Source organism: Poromitra crassiceps (genome assembly GCF_964638095.1).
Source record: "Poromitra crassiceps genome assembly, chromosome: 2".
NCBI lineage: Eukaryota > Metazoa > Chordata > Actinopteri > Beryciformes > Melamphaidae > Poromitra > Poromitra crassiceps.
This window is the reverse complement of record NC_139624.1, coordinates 13,585,026-13,606,077: the sequence shown is the minus strand read 5'-3', so window position 1 is coordinate 13,606,077 and position 21,052 is coordinate 13,585,026. Positions and strand designations below refer to the sequence as shown.

Here is a 21,052-nt window from a genome sequence, read left to right as displayed (position 1 = left end):
GGTGAGCTCATGTTAGCCAGGACGTGAGACAAGGTGAGCTCATGTTGGCCAGGACGTGAGACAAGGTGAGCTCATGTTAGCCAGGATGTGACACAAGGGGAGCTCATCTGTTACACAGGACATGAGACAAGTTGAGCTCATGTTACCCAGGACGTGAGACAAGGTGAGCTCATGTTAGCCAGGACGTGAGACAAGGTGAGCTCATGTTACCAAGGACCTGAGACAAGGTGAGCTCATGTTAGCCAGGACCTGAGACAAGGTGAGCTCATGTTAGCCAGGACGTGAGACAAGGTGAGCTCATCTGTTAGCCAGGACGTGAGACAAGGTGAGCTCATGTTAGGCAGGACGTGAGACAAGGTGAGCTCATCTGTTACCCAGGACCTGAGACAAGGTGAGCTCATGTTAGCCAGGACGTGAGACAAGGTGAGCTCATGACTGGCTACTAAAACTTATTACAATTAGGGATGGCACGATACCACTTTTTCCATATCCGATCTGATACCGATACCACAATCTTGAGTGTCTGCCGATACCGATATCAATCCGATCCGATCTTTTTCCCTCGCTTACAACTAAGCTGTTAATAATAAATTTACCAATGCACTTTGCTTAACCCAGCGATCTAAACAGCATGTTCAATCTGTGGAACAATATTCCTTAAATGGAAGGCTATAGCCCAGAACATAGACTCAGTAATGCACTAATACTGCTGCTTCTTTTTAAGCCTTCGCGCGCACGCACGCACGCGCACACACACACACACACACACACACACACACACACACACACACACACACACACACACACACACACACACACACACGTCCTTGTTATAACTGTTCCTGGTCTCCCCGAGTCCCGAGAGAGAGAGCCTGGTGACGCGAGGTTACCCCTACTTGCATGTTGCGTGAAACAAGTGGCGGAGCACAGTTCACGGATCATGGTGTTTGTAAACACGGGCACATGGCCTAATCTAGTTTTATTTGCTGTTTTCAAGGAAGATTTTGACTTTTGGGATTAATTATAATAAGGACTAACAGGAGGAGAGAACATCTAACTTTATCGCTGCTGAGTTGGGTGAGTGTTTATTAGCGTTAATCTGCCGATCCGTTATGCAGAAAGTGCGTAGATTTGACTTCACTTCTGGGAATGGTAACGTTATTGATAATGTTACCATTACGTTACGTTATTGATTGTGATAGCATGGTGTGCTGCGCAGTATTGACGCGGCTGCCGGTGTGTTTTGAGGCTTACCGGTGTCTAGTCTAGGAGTGAATCTGCATCTGATCTCCTCTCTCTCCCTCTCTTTGTAACGTTGCTGTCACGTTTGTGTGTGATACACTGACCAGCAGGTATCAGGCAGGCAGGCAGTCTGCGCCGCGGTGTTGACGTTTCCAATGCTTAAAAACACTCGCATCATATTAAATTGCACGTGGCTTTTTTCTTCCTTGATCAACACAGCTGTGGTGACAATGCACAGTGCAATCTCACTCTGTCCACATGCACGATGCTGCGGTTGTTCATCTGTGTCCGTGACGGCGCATTGCTGAAGTTTAGTGAAGCATTTAGTGATAGTTTAGGCTATGGATCGGATCGGATTCTACTTCTTTTTCCCACCAGATATCCGATCCAGTGATTTTGGCCGGATCGGCTCCGATACCGATACTGAGTATCGGATCGGACCATCCCTAATTACAATCATTGATATTGAGTTGCTACAGACCTTGCAGTAGTCTCGCAGTAGCCAGCCGTATATGAACATGTCTGGAACACAACTCTGAAAAGTAGTTAGCACCCGCCCCCAAGACAAAAAAATACTATGCTTGACAGACATATGAATTGACCAAACACAGACATCGTGGGCCGGTGCCCAGGCAATCAGATTTCTCCCACAGCATCTGGAGGGATTTTGGGGGAAGTCTCCCAGAAAGTTGATATGTCATTCAGACCCTCCTTGCTGACATACGTCGTTGGGTCTGGCAACGTGAGACGAACCTCATGGTAAAGACAGATCAACTTTGGAGCCATACTTAGCCTTTTCCCAGTAAGCTAACATGGCATGTTTACAGATTCATTGCAATTTCAAGATTCAGACTGGTGCATTCTGGTCAATTTAATTATTTTCTGTATAAAAGAAATTATGTATTGAAGCAGGCTCATTTTGTGTGCTATTGTATTTGTTGATGTCTGACTGTCTCTGTGTGTTATGCTGTTCTGTGCATGTGGGTTACCTGTGGGATTTGGCATGTATGTGGGGGTTTACGGGTTTCTGTCGGACTGTGAAGGCAGCGTACAGCCAGTGGGTGGGGTGAGAGAGAGAGGCTCACCTGGGATTGGCTGGGGGAGGGGAGCTGTGGGAGAGAACGGAACTGGAGAACGGGAGAGTCAGTTGTGTGTGGAGAGCTAGGAAGCAAAGAGAGAGCTAGCGAGGTTGGTGTGTGTGTTTGTGGGGGTTATTGTGGCATGGGCACGGCCACCAGTGCTCTGTGCGGGGATCGCCTGGAGATGAAAGGGGAGGAGGAGAAGTATATGCTGGTTCCGGATTTCGGCTTGGAGTTTGCTGGCATGGAGGCCCGCCTGAAGCAGGAGATCAGACGGGTGTTGGAGGTGACGCCTGCCTGGGCGGAGGAGCTGATGCAGCTGTTGTGGGAGACCATGCAGCGTGGCAAACAGCGGGTGGAGGAGCCGCAGAGAGTTTGTTGGACATGTTGGGGACATGGTCACCTGGCTAAGGGGGGCCACAGCGTTCCAGGGGGCCAGACCATGGCCGCGGGGAAGTGGTCCTGGGGGCGCCCGGGAGTCTGATGGACGTGTGGTGCATTCGGGCATCTAAACAGGGAGTGTCGGGACACTGTTGGAGATCAGAGGACAGCGCGAGAGGAGAGACGTGCGGGCGGCTGGCAGGTGAGACTGCTGGTCATGTGGGGAGCCTGGACATTTGACCAGAAACTGCACTGAGATTTTGGAGGACACGAAGGTGCCACGAAGGGACTGTGGAATGTTTCCGGACCTGCGTCTGTGTAAGGACGGGCTTTTGGAGAGCGGGGGCTGGCACGGGGAAAGGGTGTTCCAGGCGGTTGTGCCCAGCTACCTGCGGGGATGGGTGCTGCAGTGGCCACACAGGGCCCCCAGATCCGGTCATTTCGGGGCTGAGGAGACACTGCCGTGTTCGTGAACTTTTCTATTGGAGCCAACACAAGAGGGATGTGGGGAGCACTGACCCCACCTGGGGGTTGGGGACTTAAGTGTGCTTCTCGTGGGAGAGAAACTTTAATGGGGAGGAGGTAGTGTAGCGGGCTCGTTTTGTGTGCTACTGTATTTGTTGATGTCTGTCTCTGTGTGTTATGCTGTTCTGTGCATGTGGGTTACCTGTGGGGTTTGGCATGTATGTGGGGATTTACGGGGTTCTGTGGGACAGTGAAGGCAGCTTACAGCCATGGGTGGGGTGAGAGAGAGAGGCTCACCTGGGATTGGCTGGGGGATGGGAGCTGTGGGAGAGAGCGAAACAGCTCGGGGAGTTGGAGCGTGAGCCTGTGAGAGACGGCTGTGTGTGGAGAGCTATGCTAAGCTAAGAGAGAGCTAGCGAGGTTGGTGTGTGTTGTGGCATGGGCACGGCCACCAGTGCTCTGTCGGGTGCTAATAAAGAGCATAATTAAGAAGAAAGCCTCTGTATTTCCTGACTCGTTACACTATGTATAAAATTTGATCTTCAAAACATATTTTTCAAAAAGACCGGGCCGGGCCCCCCCATTCCCCGAACTGGCCCCCCCATTATTTTTTATTTTTATTTTTTATTTTTTTGGCTAAAAACGTTTTTCCGTTTTTCTGTTTTTAAGTTTAAAACGGAATCTGGCTGTCATTAGGCATTGATTAACTGAATGCTATTGCTAACTGTTACTTTGAACATCCATTTGCAATGATTCTGGCTGGATATTAACTATTGTAAATTTGTCACAATGAATGCAATTTGTGCACAATGTGTAAATACATTTAATATTAATTGTTTAGGCCTAATTATTTGTAAAGTCACAACACATTAGAGATGTGTGTAGTTCTTCATAGATTTAGCCTCTTCATTTTGCTCTCAAATGCACCAGGTTGACGAATTTTACTTTAAAATGTACAAAATCTTCTTCCGGGGGAGAATCCCCCCGGACCCCCCTTGGGTAGCTTGGCTCCCCCAAGCTAGGGGCAGGCCACCTCTGTAATTTGGGTCTGGAGCTGGGCCTGTCTATAGGCATGACTTTTCATGCTGAAGTCCGGCAGGCTCATTATTCATATGGTTCCATAGTTTGGCTGGACCATAAATCTCTCCTTGTCGCAATATTATATCCTCCTCGCAATTCTGTCTCCATGTTTGTTCACTGCTGATTTTGTAGACCATAATGCAACGTTTGAAGAGTAGTTGCGAGAGGGCATTGAGTAGTGCTTCCTCCTGTAAATCCCTCATTTTGCAGTGTTGATGGGAGCCATATCTGATATCTTACACTGCTTGCAAAGTAGCCTATGTCTTGTCGTCTTGTTTGAACCCAAAAAACTTCCACACAGCAGAGTGTGAACCATTTGTCGCTGGATTCATTTTGTCGTTTTTGTTTGCCCTACTATTATTTAAAACATTTTCCCTCTCAGCCCCAACGGGTGTACCACGAAACAAGATTAGTGGCTTAGCAAGGTAACTTCAGGTTTAACCCTAGTTTTGCCGTACCACGATGCTAGTTAACTTCTTATCGAGATAGATCACCATAGCAACTTATGCTCTACGGCTGCTTTGTAGCAGGTTAAGTTCAGAGTATAAGATCAAAACCGATGAAAGACCCACCTGCTGCTTACCAATCAGCTCTCTGGAAACAGCGAGTCACCATTCATATGGTCCCCATATGAAAAATACATTGCATTCAAAAGAAAATAAAAAGAAAAAAGAAAAAAAATTGCTCCTGTTGAATTAATCGAGGACTGATTAGCCTTGCACTTGTTGCAGGCTACATTTAAATTAAGCCCTACTTACCACTTTGGAATATGTTTTTATATATTCATTTTTGTACTCTCAAGTAGCCTAGATACGTTGTTTGACCCCGCCGGTCGATTGCAGCTGAATGGTGAGTGGAGAAATATCACTAAACCGGCATAAAAAGGTTACATAAACGTCTCCAAAGTGCACGGTGCCGTGTGCGCAATGGAGCTGAGGCTGACGTTGGGTTGGAAATGGTCATACATGCTAGAATAGGCTACTACATCTAAGCAATTTAATATAACATATCTAGGCTACTCCTGCATTTTGCAGCTGCAACTGTGTTGCTTTTGGCCTGTATGATGTGATTGAACTTCATATTTCCAGCATCATTATATGAAATATGGAGATATGCGACTGCTGACAATAGCCTATATATGTGACCACAAAATAGGCTATTTTTGGGGCCGGTGCAGAATGCAGCAGGGCCCTTACATTCGACTCTGTCGCTGCATTTGGGCACCCATCCTGGCCGAGTAAATGTCTTTCCAGTCCGGTAGGTGGCGGTAATGCACCTCTGGCTAATAAACACCGATCCTGGCCGAGTAAATGTCTTTCCAGTCCGGTAGGTGGCGGTAATGCACCTCTGGCTAATAAACACATCGTTGCCTTGAACCAATGGTGACTGGTGAAAAGTGAAAAAAGCTCTCTCTGACTCTGTCTGCTTCATGTGTGGCCGTGCCGACTCCCGACACACAGGAGGACAGACACAGCGAAAATGGCAGCGGCTTCTACGGATGGGCATTTTAAGCAATTTAAATAGTCTATTATGAACGAGTGCTCGAGCACTCGCGCGGGGGGCGCGGGCTGTGTGATGACTATGGTAATGTCTGAGCAGGAGTAATCTGCTGTGTATGGGGCTGTTCACACATAACGTTTGCATTTTTGCATGGAAAAAGCGCTACCTGGAGCATTTTTTTGTCAGGAGAGGGACTGACTGTGATGATATTAGGTGACGCTAAGCTAACATCATTCTAAAGCCTACCTTTAGACAGTATCTCCGGTTGGAGTAGCGCTTTGGAGCAGACAAGTTGTGAAACAAGCGAAGGCATTTCATTTCCAATACATGTCCATTGTTGCTGAATAGTGATCACCATGATGCGATTGTCTCCCAAAAAGTGATTCTTTCTCCACATTTCTTGTGACTAACGTTATGGGAAACGACAGTGTAGTCAGTAAACTAGTGCAACGTTTTGAATGAGTTTTATCGGGTGTGCACTATGAAGAAGCGTGCTTCTCATTCGGGAGAATAGCTTTTTTCGGGAAGAGCTGCAAAACTTCCGGTTAAAAATTTCAAAATAATGTTACTTAAACAAAAGTAAATAGCTTATTGATGCACGTTGGAGGAGAAAAGGTATTTCAATGAATGAAGCAGCAAACCTTGTATCAAAATACTCGTTGTGATGTTATATGGCTTGAAACTGTGGCTGTAACGCATTACTCAAAATAAATAAGGTTACAATAAGCGTTTTATTTTGAAAGCAACAAAGCGGATGACGTACTAGTACATTCTGGCTGACTTGACGCCCGGCCGTGCAGTTGCTGCTGAAGTAAAAGGCGCTTCAACGCGACCAAAGCGAAAGGCTCAAACACATCGAACCTGGCTAAACATCTTGCCGACAGGCACCCCGACCTGTTCAAAGAGTTTAAAGACCGACAGGTTAGCGAACGTGAACGATAAACATACATGCCCTCAAATAAGTCAAACGAGTATTGTGTGACAAGCGAACTTGTTTCACTGAAAAAGTTCGCTTGTCACAATAGCCTACTCGTTTACAGTGAAACACGAGGCAATGTGCTCGAGCACAGATCTCTGCCAAGGAAGGAGCAAGTCATGACATGTAACGTTTAGGGGAGGGGACATCAGATGACTGCATACCATGTACAATATTTAATAACACTATGGGCCATAGTGTTATATTTGAATTTTGGGCCATAGTCTATGGCCCTCAATTCCAGTGTTATTAAAGCTTTTACATGGTAAGCAGTGATCTGATCTCACCTATCCTAATATTTACAATAATCCCAATTATTAATGATATACGAATTCATTGTAAAAAATACACCTAGCCTACACGTATGGGGGGGGGAGGCTGGGAATACACCACATAATAAGCCTACATTTCAATAGCCTACATTTATGTGTGAAAATAATATATATTACTAGATTAACCATAAATCTGGCACTTCATGTTAATGAAGCTTAAACCCAGGATTATTAACCCACATAGGCTACACTACAGCACAGGCACACTACACAAATGACTCAATACAGCTTGGCAGAGTTATGCATTTTACTGAGCACACCGGCCCTATGCCAGGTTTCGACCTGGCCTTGTTTATAAATGAAATCTATGCCCGCACGTACCATGTCGATTCAGTTCAGAAGCCTTTTTAATTTTATTATCATTCTTTTTCTATTCTATTTCTATCTATCTATTCTATTGATTAGCCTATAGGAATTATTCAATCAGTGCGACTAAACACATCATGAGATCATTATTATTCATTGAGCCTAAATGGTCTATACATACAGATTTTGGACTGAGACATTACACATTACTTCCACTCGCAAAAAAGACATGCCGGTTTTATTGAGTTTATTGAGAGGGTGAATTGAGCTGCTGTAGGATACGTGGAGGCAGAAACCGCTCTTCAAATAAATGACTCATGTGAATAAAAGTGGTAACTTTAGACAGTCATTCGGGAACAGACTAATAATATCCAATGCAGATTTTGATTCTGACATAGTAGTAAAGCTTCACGATTTGGCTTTGAATGAATGAGGAAATAGGCGTGTCTGGCGCTGTAAAAGCTACAGTTCTGAGCTGGAGCAGTCCATATTGCATTGTGATTGGCTAGTTGTTAAAAACCACGCCTCTTTTGCTGGCACGAGCTCCTGTGCACGGGCATTTTCATGTGCACGCGCTCTCAACTTGATTAGAAAAACCTGGTTCCACTTAACGAGTGGCGATCTACGTTCGTGGTACAAGTTAACTACAATCGAGCTCCGTGGCAATTATCTGGTTTAGACAAACCAGATCAAGGGACAGATCCTGGATCTTCTTATACAACATTCGTGGTACAGCCCTCTGGTGTCACTGTCTGCAGCTGGGTTATTTTCTCTTCTCAGTGCCCGGTCTCAGTGCTGACTGCTCCGCCTCCTCGCTGCAATGTGTGTGCTCACTTCGTCACGAAAGTAGGATTGCTTGTTTTATTGCAGCTGATGTCCCAAATGAAAATGTGTCAGAAATGACGTCATTGAGAAATGAGATCGGCGCTTAGTAGGAATCGAGATTGCCATTTTATTTCGATTAACTAATTCACCACCAAAGACGTCTTTAACGTGTTATCAGGAATAGCCATCCACGCCAAAGACGTGTTTGACGTGTTTTTGTTTTTATTAGTACAGCGCGTAGTTCAAAGACTTCCCCAGCCTGTGACATGTTATCAGGTCCCTAGCCTCAAAGACAAAGCCGACAACACGTTATCAAACACATACCGCAGCTGTTGTTTTGAAATGGAAGAGGAGGAGAAAACGGAGAAACGCTGCCTGTTGCATAGAGGAGAAACGCCATTGAAACACCCCTCGGCGCGTTGCGCTGGTCGCCTCTGCTGCAGGGCGAACCTGGATTGAGTTGTTCGCGCTAGTCAAACCAACATGATCGATCCGGTTCCAGCGCCTGGTCCCAAAGCCAAGCCGACCCCGTTCCTGTGTCGCAGCATTCGTCCCAGCCCGAACGAGAGGAGGAAAACGATGCAGAGGCAGAGGAGGCTAGACGCTGATCTCAGACCAGTTTGGTGTTCCCCTCCTATGCTAATTTGCGGGGCGATCAGTAGTGTTCCCTGGGAAGAGGTGCGATCCAGCAGCAGCTGTGGACAGAACTCTCTCTCTGTGTGTGTGTGTGTGTGTGTCTGTCTGTCTGTCTGTCTGTCTGTGTGTCTGTCTGTCTGTGTGTCTGTCTGCACACTCACTCACACTGAGTAAACTGTATTGTTGAATGTAAAAAAAGCACTTCATGTATATATATATATATATATATATATATTTTTTGTCATTTGTGTCATAACGAATAATATTTACATGTCTGATGTCAATACAGTTCAAAATAAAAGAATTGAGAGCGAGTTCTGCCTGAGATTGTGTCTTTTACAAAAATGGCCTTTTCTCCTGTTTGTCTTCTCAGAGAGACCTTTTTGGTGAAAACAGGGTGTATATAAATGGCTATAAGTAGAGTACAGAACATGCTAAAAGCTCACTTTTTTTTTCCTGGTGAACCCAGAGACGTACATCTTCATTTTGAGGTATTGCAAATCACTTTGGTGCTAATAGATAATTTACTGTGGGTCTTGAAAGATGACCAACAATTATGAAAATCTTTGGCCTGTGCTAAATATTGGCAGTCCTAAACTGGCCATGAATGAGTTAAAGTCCCTGGAAACCAAAATCCACAAAAACGTTCTAACTATGTTATTTAGGGTCTTATGTTAGTAATTTTGTGCCTCCGAAATTATTATACATTACTTTCAACCCAAAGCCTTAAAATCGCCACTTTTCTACAAGATTCTACAAAGTACTTCCTCATTGAAGACAGCAGTGCGCGAGGTGCTAAAACGCAGGAGCTTATGACGTCATAAGCTCTATATAACCTTTGTACACGCGCGCAATCCGCACCCACCTATGGCAAGTCCGTTCTTTGCCCCCAGTGACAGGCTCCCTCGCTGTCCGTCTCCTTCCCACTCTGCCGTCTGCCAAGCGCTATGCTTGTGAGATTAGCAAGGTGTCGGGTTTCAGGCGATGCCTCCTCTCTCTCTCTCTCTCTCTCTCTCTCTCTCTCTCTCTCTCTCTCTCTCTCACTAGTCGAGAGAGAGAGAGAGAGAGAGAGAGAGAGAGAGAGAGAGAGAGGACGGACAGGGCAGAGACGGACAGAGATCTCTTCCTCTCGGAGCAACGCGCGAACACACACACACACACACACACACACACACACACACACACACACACACACACACACACACACACGGTGTGTGCACTCATCTCTCTTTCTTTCTTTCTCCGTTTCCCTCCCCCCCTCTCTCTCGCACTCTGCGAGAGACAGAAATTTCCCTGCTGTAGATGGGACACGCCCACACATTCCGCGGGAGAAAGTACACTCTAAAAAATAATGAAATCTCATGAGTTTTGCCATGGCTGTCAAACCTAAATTTATATACTTTGCGACGTTCATCATCGTTCAAATTTGGCTGGTGGCTTATTAACATAGGGTCCTGTGATGTGATTAACTCAAAATGCTAAATAATAAAGAAATATTTTTGGTTTCCAGGGACTTTAATCGTGCAGTGTGCCATGCATGATTTTTAGATAATGGCGGGGTCACCAATTGTGGGGTGCGCAGGAACGAGGAGACTGTGAACAAGGGCTAACTTACTCCTCAACTCACGTGAGGCCCTAACCTAACCTCACTCCTTAAAGGGTGCATGGACATTAAGGTGAATGTCTCTGTAATGTTCTTTGTGGAACCGCCACAAGATCTATACTCTCCTATAGGATCATACTTCTCAGATTTGTCTCATGGAACATGGAAGTCTCAGACTCATCTCACATTCTTCTCTTTACTTTCTCAAATATTGCTAAAATGATTAGCTTCACTGACGCCAAACCCAACCACTTTTTTGCCAATATTCTATCAAAATTCAACTGCTGCTACAAATGATCTTGTGCTGTTTCCACCCGGTTTAATGGCTGAAAGCACAAGTCAAACTTCTTCTCTTTCTGGAGACATCTTGTTTGAATCATTCACTATAGCTGTTTCCTTACCAGAGTCTGGGAAATGACCTTATTGCTGGTGAAAAAGCTGTGAGCTGAAATCCCCAAAGCTGACCAGTCCTCTCTGAACGTCTATGCTGCTAGCATAGTTTTGCAGTAGCCTGGGCTAGTTTTACAGGGCCTTTCTTCTTCATGGTATATTCTTCTTCTCTGGTACCGTCGCCCAAGCGGCTCACTGCTACTTTCTCTTATCAAAGGCACTTTCATAAGGTATTTGGACCTTTTATCATGCACATTTTAATATGAAACTTTACACATAAACTGTCAGATATCTGCAAATAAAAGGGACTTGCGACAGCTGACAATTAACCTCTTGAATAGCCCGCAAAGAAGGAGGAAGTACGTCACTCGGTCCCCAAACTAACGCTGGTCGGGTTTGGGTATAAGTGGTCGTGTAAGGCGTCAGTTCCGTTATCTCATTGCAACTTAATTTGTCTCAGAGAAGTATACTAGTGCATCTCTTTTTCATCCTTTCATCAGCGACCCTTAGGAGCAATAAATAAGACACAACATTTTGAACACAGTCTGATACAAAAATGAGAAGGCTCATGTTAGTCTCAAGAGATCAAAAATAAACAACAGATGAGCAACAGATGTTGCTCATCAACAGTAGATGCTGTCCATTTTTGGACAGCATATACTGTAGGCGTACGAGTTGTAGGAGTACAGGCGAGTTGTAGGAATGTAGGAATTAATTCAAGTTGAAAGCAGTCTGTTCATCCCATAGAAAATAAGCATTGACAAACCAGGAAGGAAGGACATTTCAGGTCTTGGAAGCACTCCAGTTTAGTTGTGCAAAGTAATAGAAAAGTCCTGCAATTTTACATGGGGGTGCAGAGGATGGAGGTATACTAGACTATTATTTTAATTTGGTCCTTCTCAAATTCTTCTCATCTCTAAAGAGGCCTCTGTTGCAGAGCCAGATTAACACCCCCAGGGGCCCCGGGGCACTGAAGCTCCCAGGGGCCCCCCTACCCATCGTCCGGATGTTTGGATGTTTTTTCGCCATATTTAGAGGAATATCTCATTTTAAATTAACATTAGTATTATACTGTTATGTTATTATTCAGTTTCTGAGATTCAGTTTCTCACTCACTCATAGGCGATTCTAGGCTTTGCAAAGAGGTAGCACCAGCAGGATAAAGATATTAGTGTGACTGGGGGGTTTCTAGGGGGGGCTGTGCCCCCCCCGGACAAAGACATTTTGTACATTTTAAAGTAAAATGCATGAATCTGATGCACTCTGAGAGCAAAAGGAAGAGGCTAATCTTCACATTAATATCCTCTTCACTGTGCTGTGGCTTTACAATGATGAAAAAATAATTGACATTACATTTCCAATACAAAACAGCAGAGGGTGCCGCAGCACCACAAGCACCCCCACTTCCCGCGCCCCTGGTCACCACTTGCCCACAGGCATCCAATGAGACTAAATCATCAGACTTAATCTTCTTGGAAACACATTTTATTTTGTCCTGATTGGTCTTAGATTTGTGTCATAGTTCTGTGGAGCCCAACATGAGCCCGACCTTTTTGGAGGGCCCCGGGGCACCTGCCCCGGTTGCCCTATGGTTAATCCGGCCTTGCTCTGTTGCAATGTGAATGCTGATTGTTGAATAGAAGTCTTCTTTTTTCAACTTACCTTCCAGATCCTTCTCCCAGCAGTCCCGACGATCCAAGGGCTCTGAGTCTCTCAGTAGAGGAGAGGCTACAGTCAGCTCGACCAGAGTTTATCAAGCGAGTGACTGGACCTGTTCTAGACAACATGCTGGATGAACTTCTGTGGGAGGGGGTATTCAATCATGAAGAAATGGAGTCGGTCAGAACAAAACCCAGACGAGACAAAGCACAAGAATTGATCGACATGGTGCACAGGAAAGGAAAAAAAGCCAGGTTTATTATGATCACCGTCTTCTCTAAGCAGGACCCTTGCCTTTCCAAAGAGCTGAACCTTGACCTCTAGCAGAAATGAGAACTGAACTGCACTGAGGTGGATGTTGAAACGTGGTAACAGAAACAGTTGTCTATCAACATTACGTCTTTAAGAAGATTTGCCTTTAAAGCATGTTAGGTCAGTGGAATTTCCCTCCGAAAGTGATTTACTGACCTTTTGATATGAGTTTAAAACGTAATGCCAATTAAATGTAAGAACAGTTCATCCAAGAGGATAGCCTATGAGAAATTAATTGAGGTAGCTAATAAATCTAAGAAAGTAAACAGAGAGCAGTTGCTACATCCTTCGTAGATCCTTCTCAGAAGACCAAAAACGTGTGTACGGCAGTGCTTCTCCCTCTAGTTACAGGCTACATTCACTCCTTGTACCCCGTAGTTACACTATAACTACAGTGTGGTACCCCGTAATTAGCCTACAGATCTTGTTACCCTCTAGTTACATGCTTATTTGCAGGCTGTATTCTAAAGCGTTACCAAAAGTTGTTTTAATTGCCTTAACATAACCAAGTTGTTTTACTTGCCTGAACATAACAAAGTCATAACAAAGTTGTTTTAATTGCCTGAAGATAACCAAGTTGTTTTACTTGCCTGAACATAACAAAGTTGTTTTATTTGCCTAAACATAACCAAGTGCAGCATGGGTCATGAGTGAGACACTTTGAAGAGCCCTGGTGTAGAGAATTCACGCACTCTGCTCACACCTTAACCACATTATGGAGACAAACAAGGGCAGAAACGTATAGTACTCTTATGTTCACTTATGCGTTGTCTTAATTTGTGTATAAGTGAACATAAGAGTACTATTCGGCATAATGACAGGGACTACCCCGTAGCTGTCCATTTTAATGATATGAAGCATGATATTTCTTCCCTACGCTTCTGTGGCATTGAAATGGTTGCCCTGCCACCTAGGGGTGGGGATCATGACCTTCTACTGAAAAGAAGAGAAGCCTTTTGGATTTTTCATTTACAAACCTTATCGCCAAAAGGCCTAAATGATGAACTCCTTTTGAATGTCATGCTCTGAGTTGAATAATTATTATTGTTTTCATATAGCCTACTTTTACTATTTAGTCCAGGATCTGTTGTAGACCATTCCTCTTGTCTTGAGTGCTGCTTTGGTGCATTGGCGTGTCTCACCACACCCACTTATAATTATGCAAGCACCTAAAGCCCTTCTGACATGACATAGGTTATGATTACTTCTATATTTTCTGTATTTCAGCGCCATTTGTTTGTTTTCTAAACTTTATGATTCAATGGTTGGTTCTATTTTATTTTATGTTGCAGGAGTGTGGGGTTTTGAGGATGCGTCTGACTGTAATACTATCCAGAGTCGAGCTATGAGATGCTTTCTTGGAGTGCATAAATATACTGCGAAGGTGGCTGTTGAAGGGGATATGGGATGGGAGTCATGTCTTGTTAAGCAGAGAGGTGAAATGGCTCGTTTGTGGAACCGCCTTGTCCAGTTGCCAGAGGATAGGGTGACCAAAAAGTTCTTTAATTGGGACAGAGCACACAGTTATCCTTGGTCAAGAGAGGTATCTGCAATATTTTCATTTTGTGATTTACATATGATTTTTATGAATAATCTACAGTGTAATGTAAGTATAGTCAAACAACAACTGTTTCAGATTCAAAAGGAACAATGGATGGAGGAGATTTGTAAGAAACCAAAGCTCAGAAATGATGTCCAAATTAAAGAAGATTACTTTACTGAACCATATATAATGTCAAATCTAAAAAGAGGACAGAGGTCTCTATGTGCTCAGTTAAGAACTGGTACCCTATACCACTGGCAATTGAGGTAGGTAGATATACATGTGTTCCTGAAGAGTTGCGTTTTCTGTGTTTTTTGTGATCTTGGTGTTGTGGAGGATGAATTTCATTTTGTGTTTCATTGTCCCATATACAATGATTTGAGAAATCCTTTATTTGAGAAAATCCAGTTGAAGAATCCCGATCTGTTTTGGCTGTCAGAAGGTCATATGTTGAGTTGGCTTTTTGATAAGGAAATTTTTGTTTTAGCCAGATTTATAGAAAATGCCTGGCGACTAAGACAGGGAACATTGTACCCAGTATAATTGTTTTTTTGGAAAGTGAATGTCTCAATGAAATGCCCTTTCTTTTCCTTTTCTTGATTCTGTACAAAGGTATATTATGATTTGTTGTGTGGCCATCTTGGCGATTGTAATTATGATATAGTGTCTTGTAGGCCCATATGGGCTGGGCACCCAGGTGCATGACACTTAAATAAAAAAATCAATCAATCAATCAATCAATCATATAGCTGTTACAGTACTCTTGTACGTATGCTGTATACTTTTGTATATGTTCTTTTTTAGCTTTTTTCACTGGGAATTGTGTAAAAATATATTCCTCTTGTCAATTTACTGTAATTGTAATTGTGTGACACCTGCAGTGTGATTTGCACTGATTTGCTCCATGGGTCTACAACATAATTGCCTTGCTCCCATTGGATGATTGTTCTTGTCCTGGTTCCTATTTAAACAGGTTCTAGCCTTTGTCATACCATATGCCAGATGAAGGTCGCTTGACCGAAACGTTGCATTTATTTAATAAAAGCCTTTAAGTGCAGGAGTCTTCCTTTTCAGCTGCAGAATACAGACATACATTTCAGGATATCTTACACTACACTAATTTGATGGGGACCCCCTCGAAGGCAAAGACCCCTGTGGACCCCCGGATCCTCCCGTCCCAAAGTTATAAGCCGCCCCCCTCCCCGAAAGTCTATAAACCCCCCCCCCCCCCATGTGAAGCAAAAAAAGAGGCCCTGTGCTCTAGAAACATGCAGTTATATTTAAAAATAAAAAACATTCTAATCATTTTCTGAATTGGGGGGCTATTTACACCTGGGTACAAATAGCCACATGAGCTATTTACACCCGGGTCCGGGTGGGCCCCAATGGCACCTCCTTTGACAAGGGCCACATGCTGGACCCTTCAGCCTGGTCTTGAAATATGATTTTTGCATGGATGAAATGCAACATTTCCCATGTCTTTACTCTTTTCCTCATTTGCAAATACTTGCAAAAATATTGTTTCCTTTCTAATCCATATTTTTACATAAACTCAGAGAAAAAATATCACACTATTCGGCCAAGGCTAGTGTGCAACTATATCTATTTTTGTTTTTCTGTACCATGTTTTTCTTTCCTGCTCAGGTTGGTGGTTCTGTCTGTGGTTCTGTTCGGCCTCCCCTATGGCTCAGACCAGTCCTACTCCGTCACCCTGGTGGACCACGGACGAGGGTATCTGGTCAGCTGCCTCATCTGTGAGAGCGCCATCATGTGGCTGAGCATGAGAGGCAGCATCCTCTACACACAGCCCAGGGAAGCTGTGCAGTATGTGCTCTATATGCAGCTAGGTAACGGCCGGGACACACATCTTGCGTCTACCTACCTAGTGCGTGTGCGTGGCGCGGGGGCTGCGGCTGGCACGCCCACGGCATCCACACAGGCAGCGTGGCTGCTGCGTTGCAGCTGCGCGCTGCTGTCTGTTTGCCAACTCTCTTCCTATAGAGTTTACCTTTTAGTAAATTTGCTATAAACAATACAATGATGATTTTAATTGAAGATCGCTTGGGCTCACTTCATAATCGAGGCAGTATTAATTTGTGTGTGTGTGTGTGGGGAGGGGAGGAACGAAGCCACGTTGTAGCCTATGTAGGCTACTGTATGTGGTTTTCAGAGGGCAGGATAACTGCAACTGTGAGCTCATCCTCCCGTCTCAAATCAAAACGAGCCTTGATTGGCTGTGGCTGCCCCTGTAAAATATCATTTTAATGTCTATTTGTGTAGAGACACGCGTGCGGTAAGCAGAAAAAATAGGCGTTGCTTCTATTCTCTAGATGACGCGCGTCTCACGCCTCGCAAGACACGCGCCTGAGATGCGCGTCCCATGCCGGTGGTGTGGCTGCTGTAACCTGTTAACATGGGCGCCGAAATGAAAATCAACAGGTAACGCCACACAGACGCACAGCAGACGCAAGATGTGTGTCCCGGCCGTAAGACACACACGTGTGTATGACTTGCTCCTCCATAACGATGTCCGATGGCTCAGTAAAGGAAAGGTTTTGGACCGTTTCTGTGAACTCTGCCAGGAGATTGTGTCTTTCCTTCGCACGTGTAGACACAAACAGGCAGCGAACCTCTTGGAGCGCATGTTAGATGAACAGTTTATGGCAGAAGTCCACTTTCTGGGTGACACTTTGTGGACACTTGAACACCCTGAATCTCGACGTGCAGGGTTGGGAAAAGTCTGTCGCTGATTTGGTTGAGAAGCTTTGTGCCTTCAAGACAAAGCTAACTATTTTCACAGCAGACCTAATGGCAACAAAACTTCTGCACTTCCCAAAACTCCGTGGATTCATGCGCACAGTACCTGGGACAAGCATAATGCCTGTCATGACAGAATTCATGACAAAATTGACTGAGAACTTTACTGACATATTCCAAAACTTGAGTATTCCCAATGAAGCTATTGCAGTTTGCTTGTGACCCGTTTTCCATCAAACCTGAGGCAGACTTCTGTGTAAAAGGGAAAGAGGCAATGGGCCCTATCTTCGTACAGGCGATATCCCCTATTAGCGCTTGCGCACCTGTTTGTGCGTGCCTTAACGCAGGCAAGATAACAGTCTGCCTTGCGCATTTGTCCAGGTGTTCTGCTGAGTTTTGCACCCCCGGCCCGGCAGCAAGAAAAAGCATCCCCACCTCACGGGAGCATAATTGTAATGATTTATACAGAAACACAACTGTTTAAAAAGTGATATCCTTGTTTGGGTAGACGTAGTCTCTCTGGCCAGCCAACTCTCCCTTCCGTCCAAGGAGTCTGGCGCCGCAGGTCTCCATAACTGGGATAAACCCTCCCCTGCTCTACAGCTGCTCTCCCATTGGAGCGACTGTTTTGGTGGCAGCCGAATGTCCGCTCCTGGTTTATTACAAACTCTGTCATTGGCTCCGACCATGTCAGTCAGAGCGGCTTCCGCTCCCTCCTCCCTGTGTGTCGCTGTAAATGGTGCCCTGCCGCCTCAGTGAAAACAACAACGCTAACTAGCTAGCAAGCTAAGGGCAGAAACCTACACGCTAGCTCGTTGCTACACGCTGAAAACGGCAAATTGGATTGTTGGAAACTGTTTTCCAAGGGCACTGCCGCTAAGCGCCGCCCATCGCAATCCCACTATGGAGACCTGTGGCACCAGACTCCTCGGAAGGAAGAGAGAGGAGGCTGGCCAGCGAGACTAGGGTAGTCTCTGACCTCCCTGTTTTTAAATTAAAAAGGGGGGAGCATAATTTATCGGGCACAAGCGCAGATTAGAGGCGTGCCAAATCATTTATGCACAGCGCAAACGGGATTTGGGCAGTGTTAACCACCAGAATTATTCACAGGTGTGGCCTGGCAATGCCTGGGCATTGCATCAATCAAACCAGATTTCCGTCTTGCTGTCCATGTAATACAGTTTGCGTGAGGCATGCTGTAATTCTCCCCATGCGTAATTTGGATAGGTGTAGGCCTATTGACTGTATTTATTATCCCTATCTCATAACGACACCACCATCACATCATATACCTGTTAAAAACATCTGTGTTTTGATGCAATTCGGGTTATTTTGTTGACTGGGGTGGGACAATAGAAACGTGTTTGCAGCGGGTAAATGGCAGAGACAAAAGAAAAGATTGGAGGATTTACAGTGGCCTCAATTAAAACTCGGTGAAACACTGAGCTGCCAGATCGGATGTGATGCCAACCACCCTCCGGGTTATAGCAGGTGAATAGCCTATTGGTACCAGTTTTCTCAATTAATTTACCATAACCCCTCCTTGCATGTGTGACGGCCCTCCGCCTCTGCCTGTCTGTGGCTGACACTCTCAGTCATGAGAGGTGCTTGGCAGAGTGGGGCAGGTCGTTAGCCCAACTTTCCTCACCTGGGAGCTAATAGAGAGGCAGGCTACTTATACTCTGCTAACCTGACTTTGACTCTCTCTCTTCTCCTCCTCTGAGCTGCTGCTCCCAGGTCTCAGGGTTCCTGCTACACTTTCCTTTGCATTTATACATCCACTCACACAATCACCACACCTCACTCATCCATACACTGCAGACATGACTGATGCCTACCATTTATCCACACTGATACTTTTGTTTGGGTTGTTTGGGGTTTATTTGGGGATATTTACATTTAAATAAATTACTTTTTGACATTTGGACCCATGTGTGGACTCCCTCTTTGTCACTCACTACACCCGGTTTGTGATAACATTTTCTCAGTGAATTATAGTTGATTGCCTTGCCGAATAATTAGCTGGTTATCCAATTTTAGCAGCAGAATTTGATGTCCAGGCGTGGAACGTCTGTGCGTAATGACATTTCTTTTGCTTTTTAAAGCTCTTAGCGCAAAGTAATTGCGCGCTGCTGACGATAGGATAATGCCATCTATCCCCACATTTTAGCGCTGAAACGCCTGCTTTGGCATGTGGCACGCCTATGCCCAGTACAATTATAACAGGCATGCGCTTGTGCCCGCCCCCAATTTGCATTGCGCACGGCGTTAAACGAGCGCAAACGCTAAAGAGCACCTTTCAGATGGAGTTGGTTGATCATGTGCAATCCTCATTTGCTTTAAAACAGCACTTCATTCATTTCATTTCATTTCATTTACCTTTATTTATTCAGGAAAGGTCAGTTGAGAGCGCAAGCCCGCTTTTACAATGACGCCCTGACATAATACAAATACACAAAAACATCACAATCAACACCAAGTATCAAAAGACACAAAGCCAATACAGTACGAATAATACAGAACGAATAATACAGAATAAATAATACAGAACAGCATTTCAGATACTAAAACAGGAACACTCAACTGATACTGTATCCTCCAATAAAAGTTTAAACTGATTAAGTGAAACCAGTTGATTTAGTTTCAGTGATTTCTGCAACCTGTTCCACTTGTCTGGCGCATAAAAACTAAAAGCTAATTTCCCAAGTTCAGTATTAATGCGGGGGGTTTCAAGGGTTAGGTATTCCTGTGCACGTGTCCTATGTGAGAGTGCTTTGAGTTTTAGAAGAGATGTAAGATAAGTGGGTAACTTATTGAGTAATGCCTTATAAACAAAGAGGAGGCAGTGGTGTTCCCTTCTAACACTCAGCGAGGGCCATCCTAATTTCTGATACAGTAAACAATGATGTGTTCTGAATTTATCCCCAGTTATAAACCTTAAGGCACTGTGATAGCAGGCATCAAGTGATTTTAATGCGGATGGGGCTGCATGCATATATAGTATTTCGCCATAATCCAGAACTGAAATGAGGGTAGACTGAACAATAGTCTTTCTATTTTCAAAAGAGAAGCATGATCTATTTCTGTAGAGGGATCCCAGTCTAGTCCTAAATTTCTTTTTGATCTCAGAAATGTGAGTTTGAAATTAAAGCTTTTCATCTAGCCAGATGCCTAAATATTTATAAGTGGCCACGCGCTCAATCTTTGCTCCATTAAGGGAGCAGATATTTAGTGACATGTCTTGGTTTCTAGCACGTGAGAATAGCATAAACTTTGTTTTAGATTCATTTAGAACTAGTCTGAGATCAAAGAGGGATTTCTGAATACAATCAAATGCGACTTGAAGATTTTTCACAGCCTGTTCAGCAGAAGATGCACAGGCATACAGAATAGTATCGTCTGCATAATAGTGCAATTGACAGTTATTTATAGAGGCACCAATGTAATTAATATATAACGCAAAAAATGTTGGCCCTAAAATAGAGCCCTGCGGCACACCATTTTTTATCTCCAGAAGACTAGACTGCAAGCCCTTGGCTTCTATACATTGAGTTCTCCCAGAGAGGTAATCCCGAAACCAGTTACAGGCTGTTTCATCGAACTGTAATGAGGACAGTCTAGCCAGGAGTAAGTGATGGTTTACAGTGTCAAAAGCCTTTGACAGGTCAATAAACAGAGCTGCACAGTGTTTCTTTCTATCAATGGCAGAGGTGACATCATTAACAACAAGACTGGCAGCTGTGATGGTGCTGTGACCAGCTCTGAAACCAGACTGATAAGGGTTTAAAATAACATTTGTTTTCAAAAACTCTCGAAGCTGAGCATTTATAAGAAATTCCAATACCTTGGCCAGGCAAGAAAGCTTAGAAATGGGCCTGTAGTTATTTAAATCATTTATATCGCCCCCTTTATGCAAAGGAGTGACCAGGGCTGATTTCCAGATTTTGGGAATCAAGCCAGAAGTGA

The 21,052-nt window shown here is 44.4% G+C and overlaps 1 protein-coding gene across 1 annotated transcript in view; it reads left to right on the top strand.

Moving 5' to 3' along the window:
* Nucleotides 1-15,370, top strand: part of LOC310798442 (NACHT, LRR and PYD domains-containing protein 1-like) — a gene marked incomplete at its 5' end in the record, with an annotated part of 90,008 nt that extends 74,638 nt beyond the window's left edge. The window contains one exon of the mRNA XM_083660989.1: nt 12,485-15,370. Coding sequence (XP_083517115.1) covers nt 12,485-12,798 — 314 coding nt within the window. The 3' untranslated portion in view covers nt 12,799-15,370. The remainder of the gene's footprint in view (nt 1-12,484) is intronic.
* Between the last annotated feature and the right edge of the window lie 5,682 nt (nt 15,371-21,052).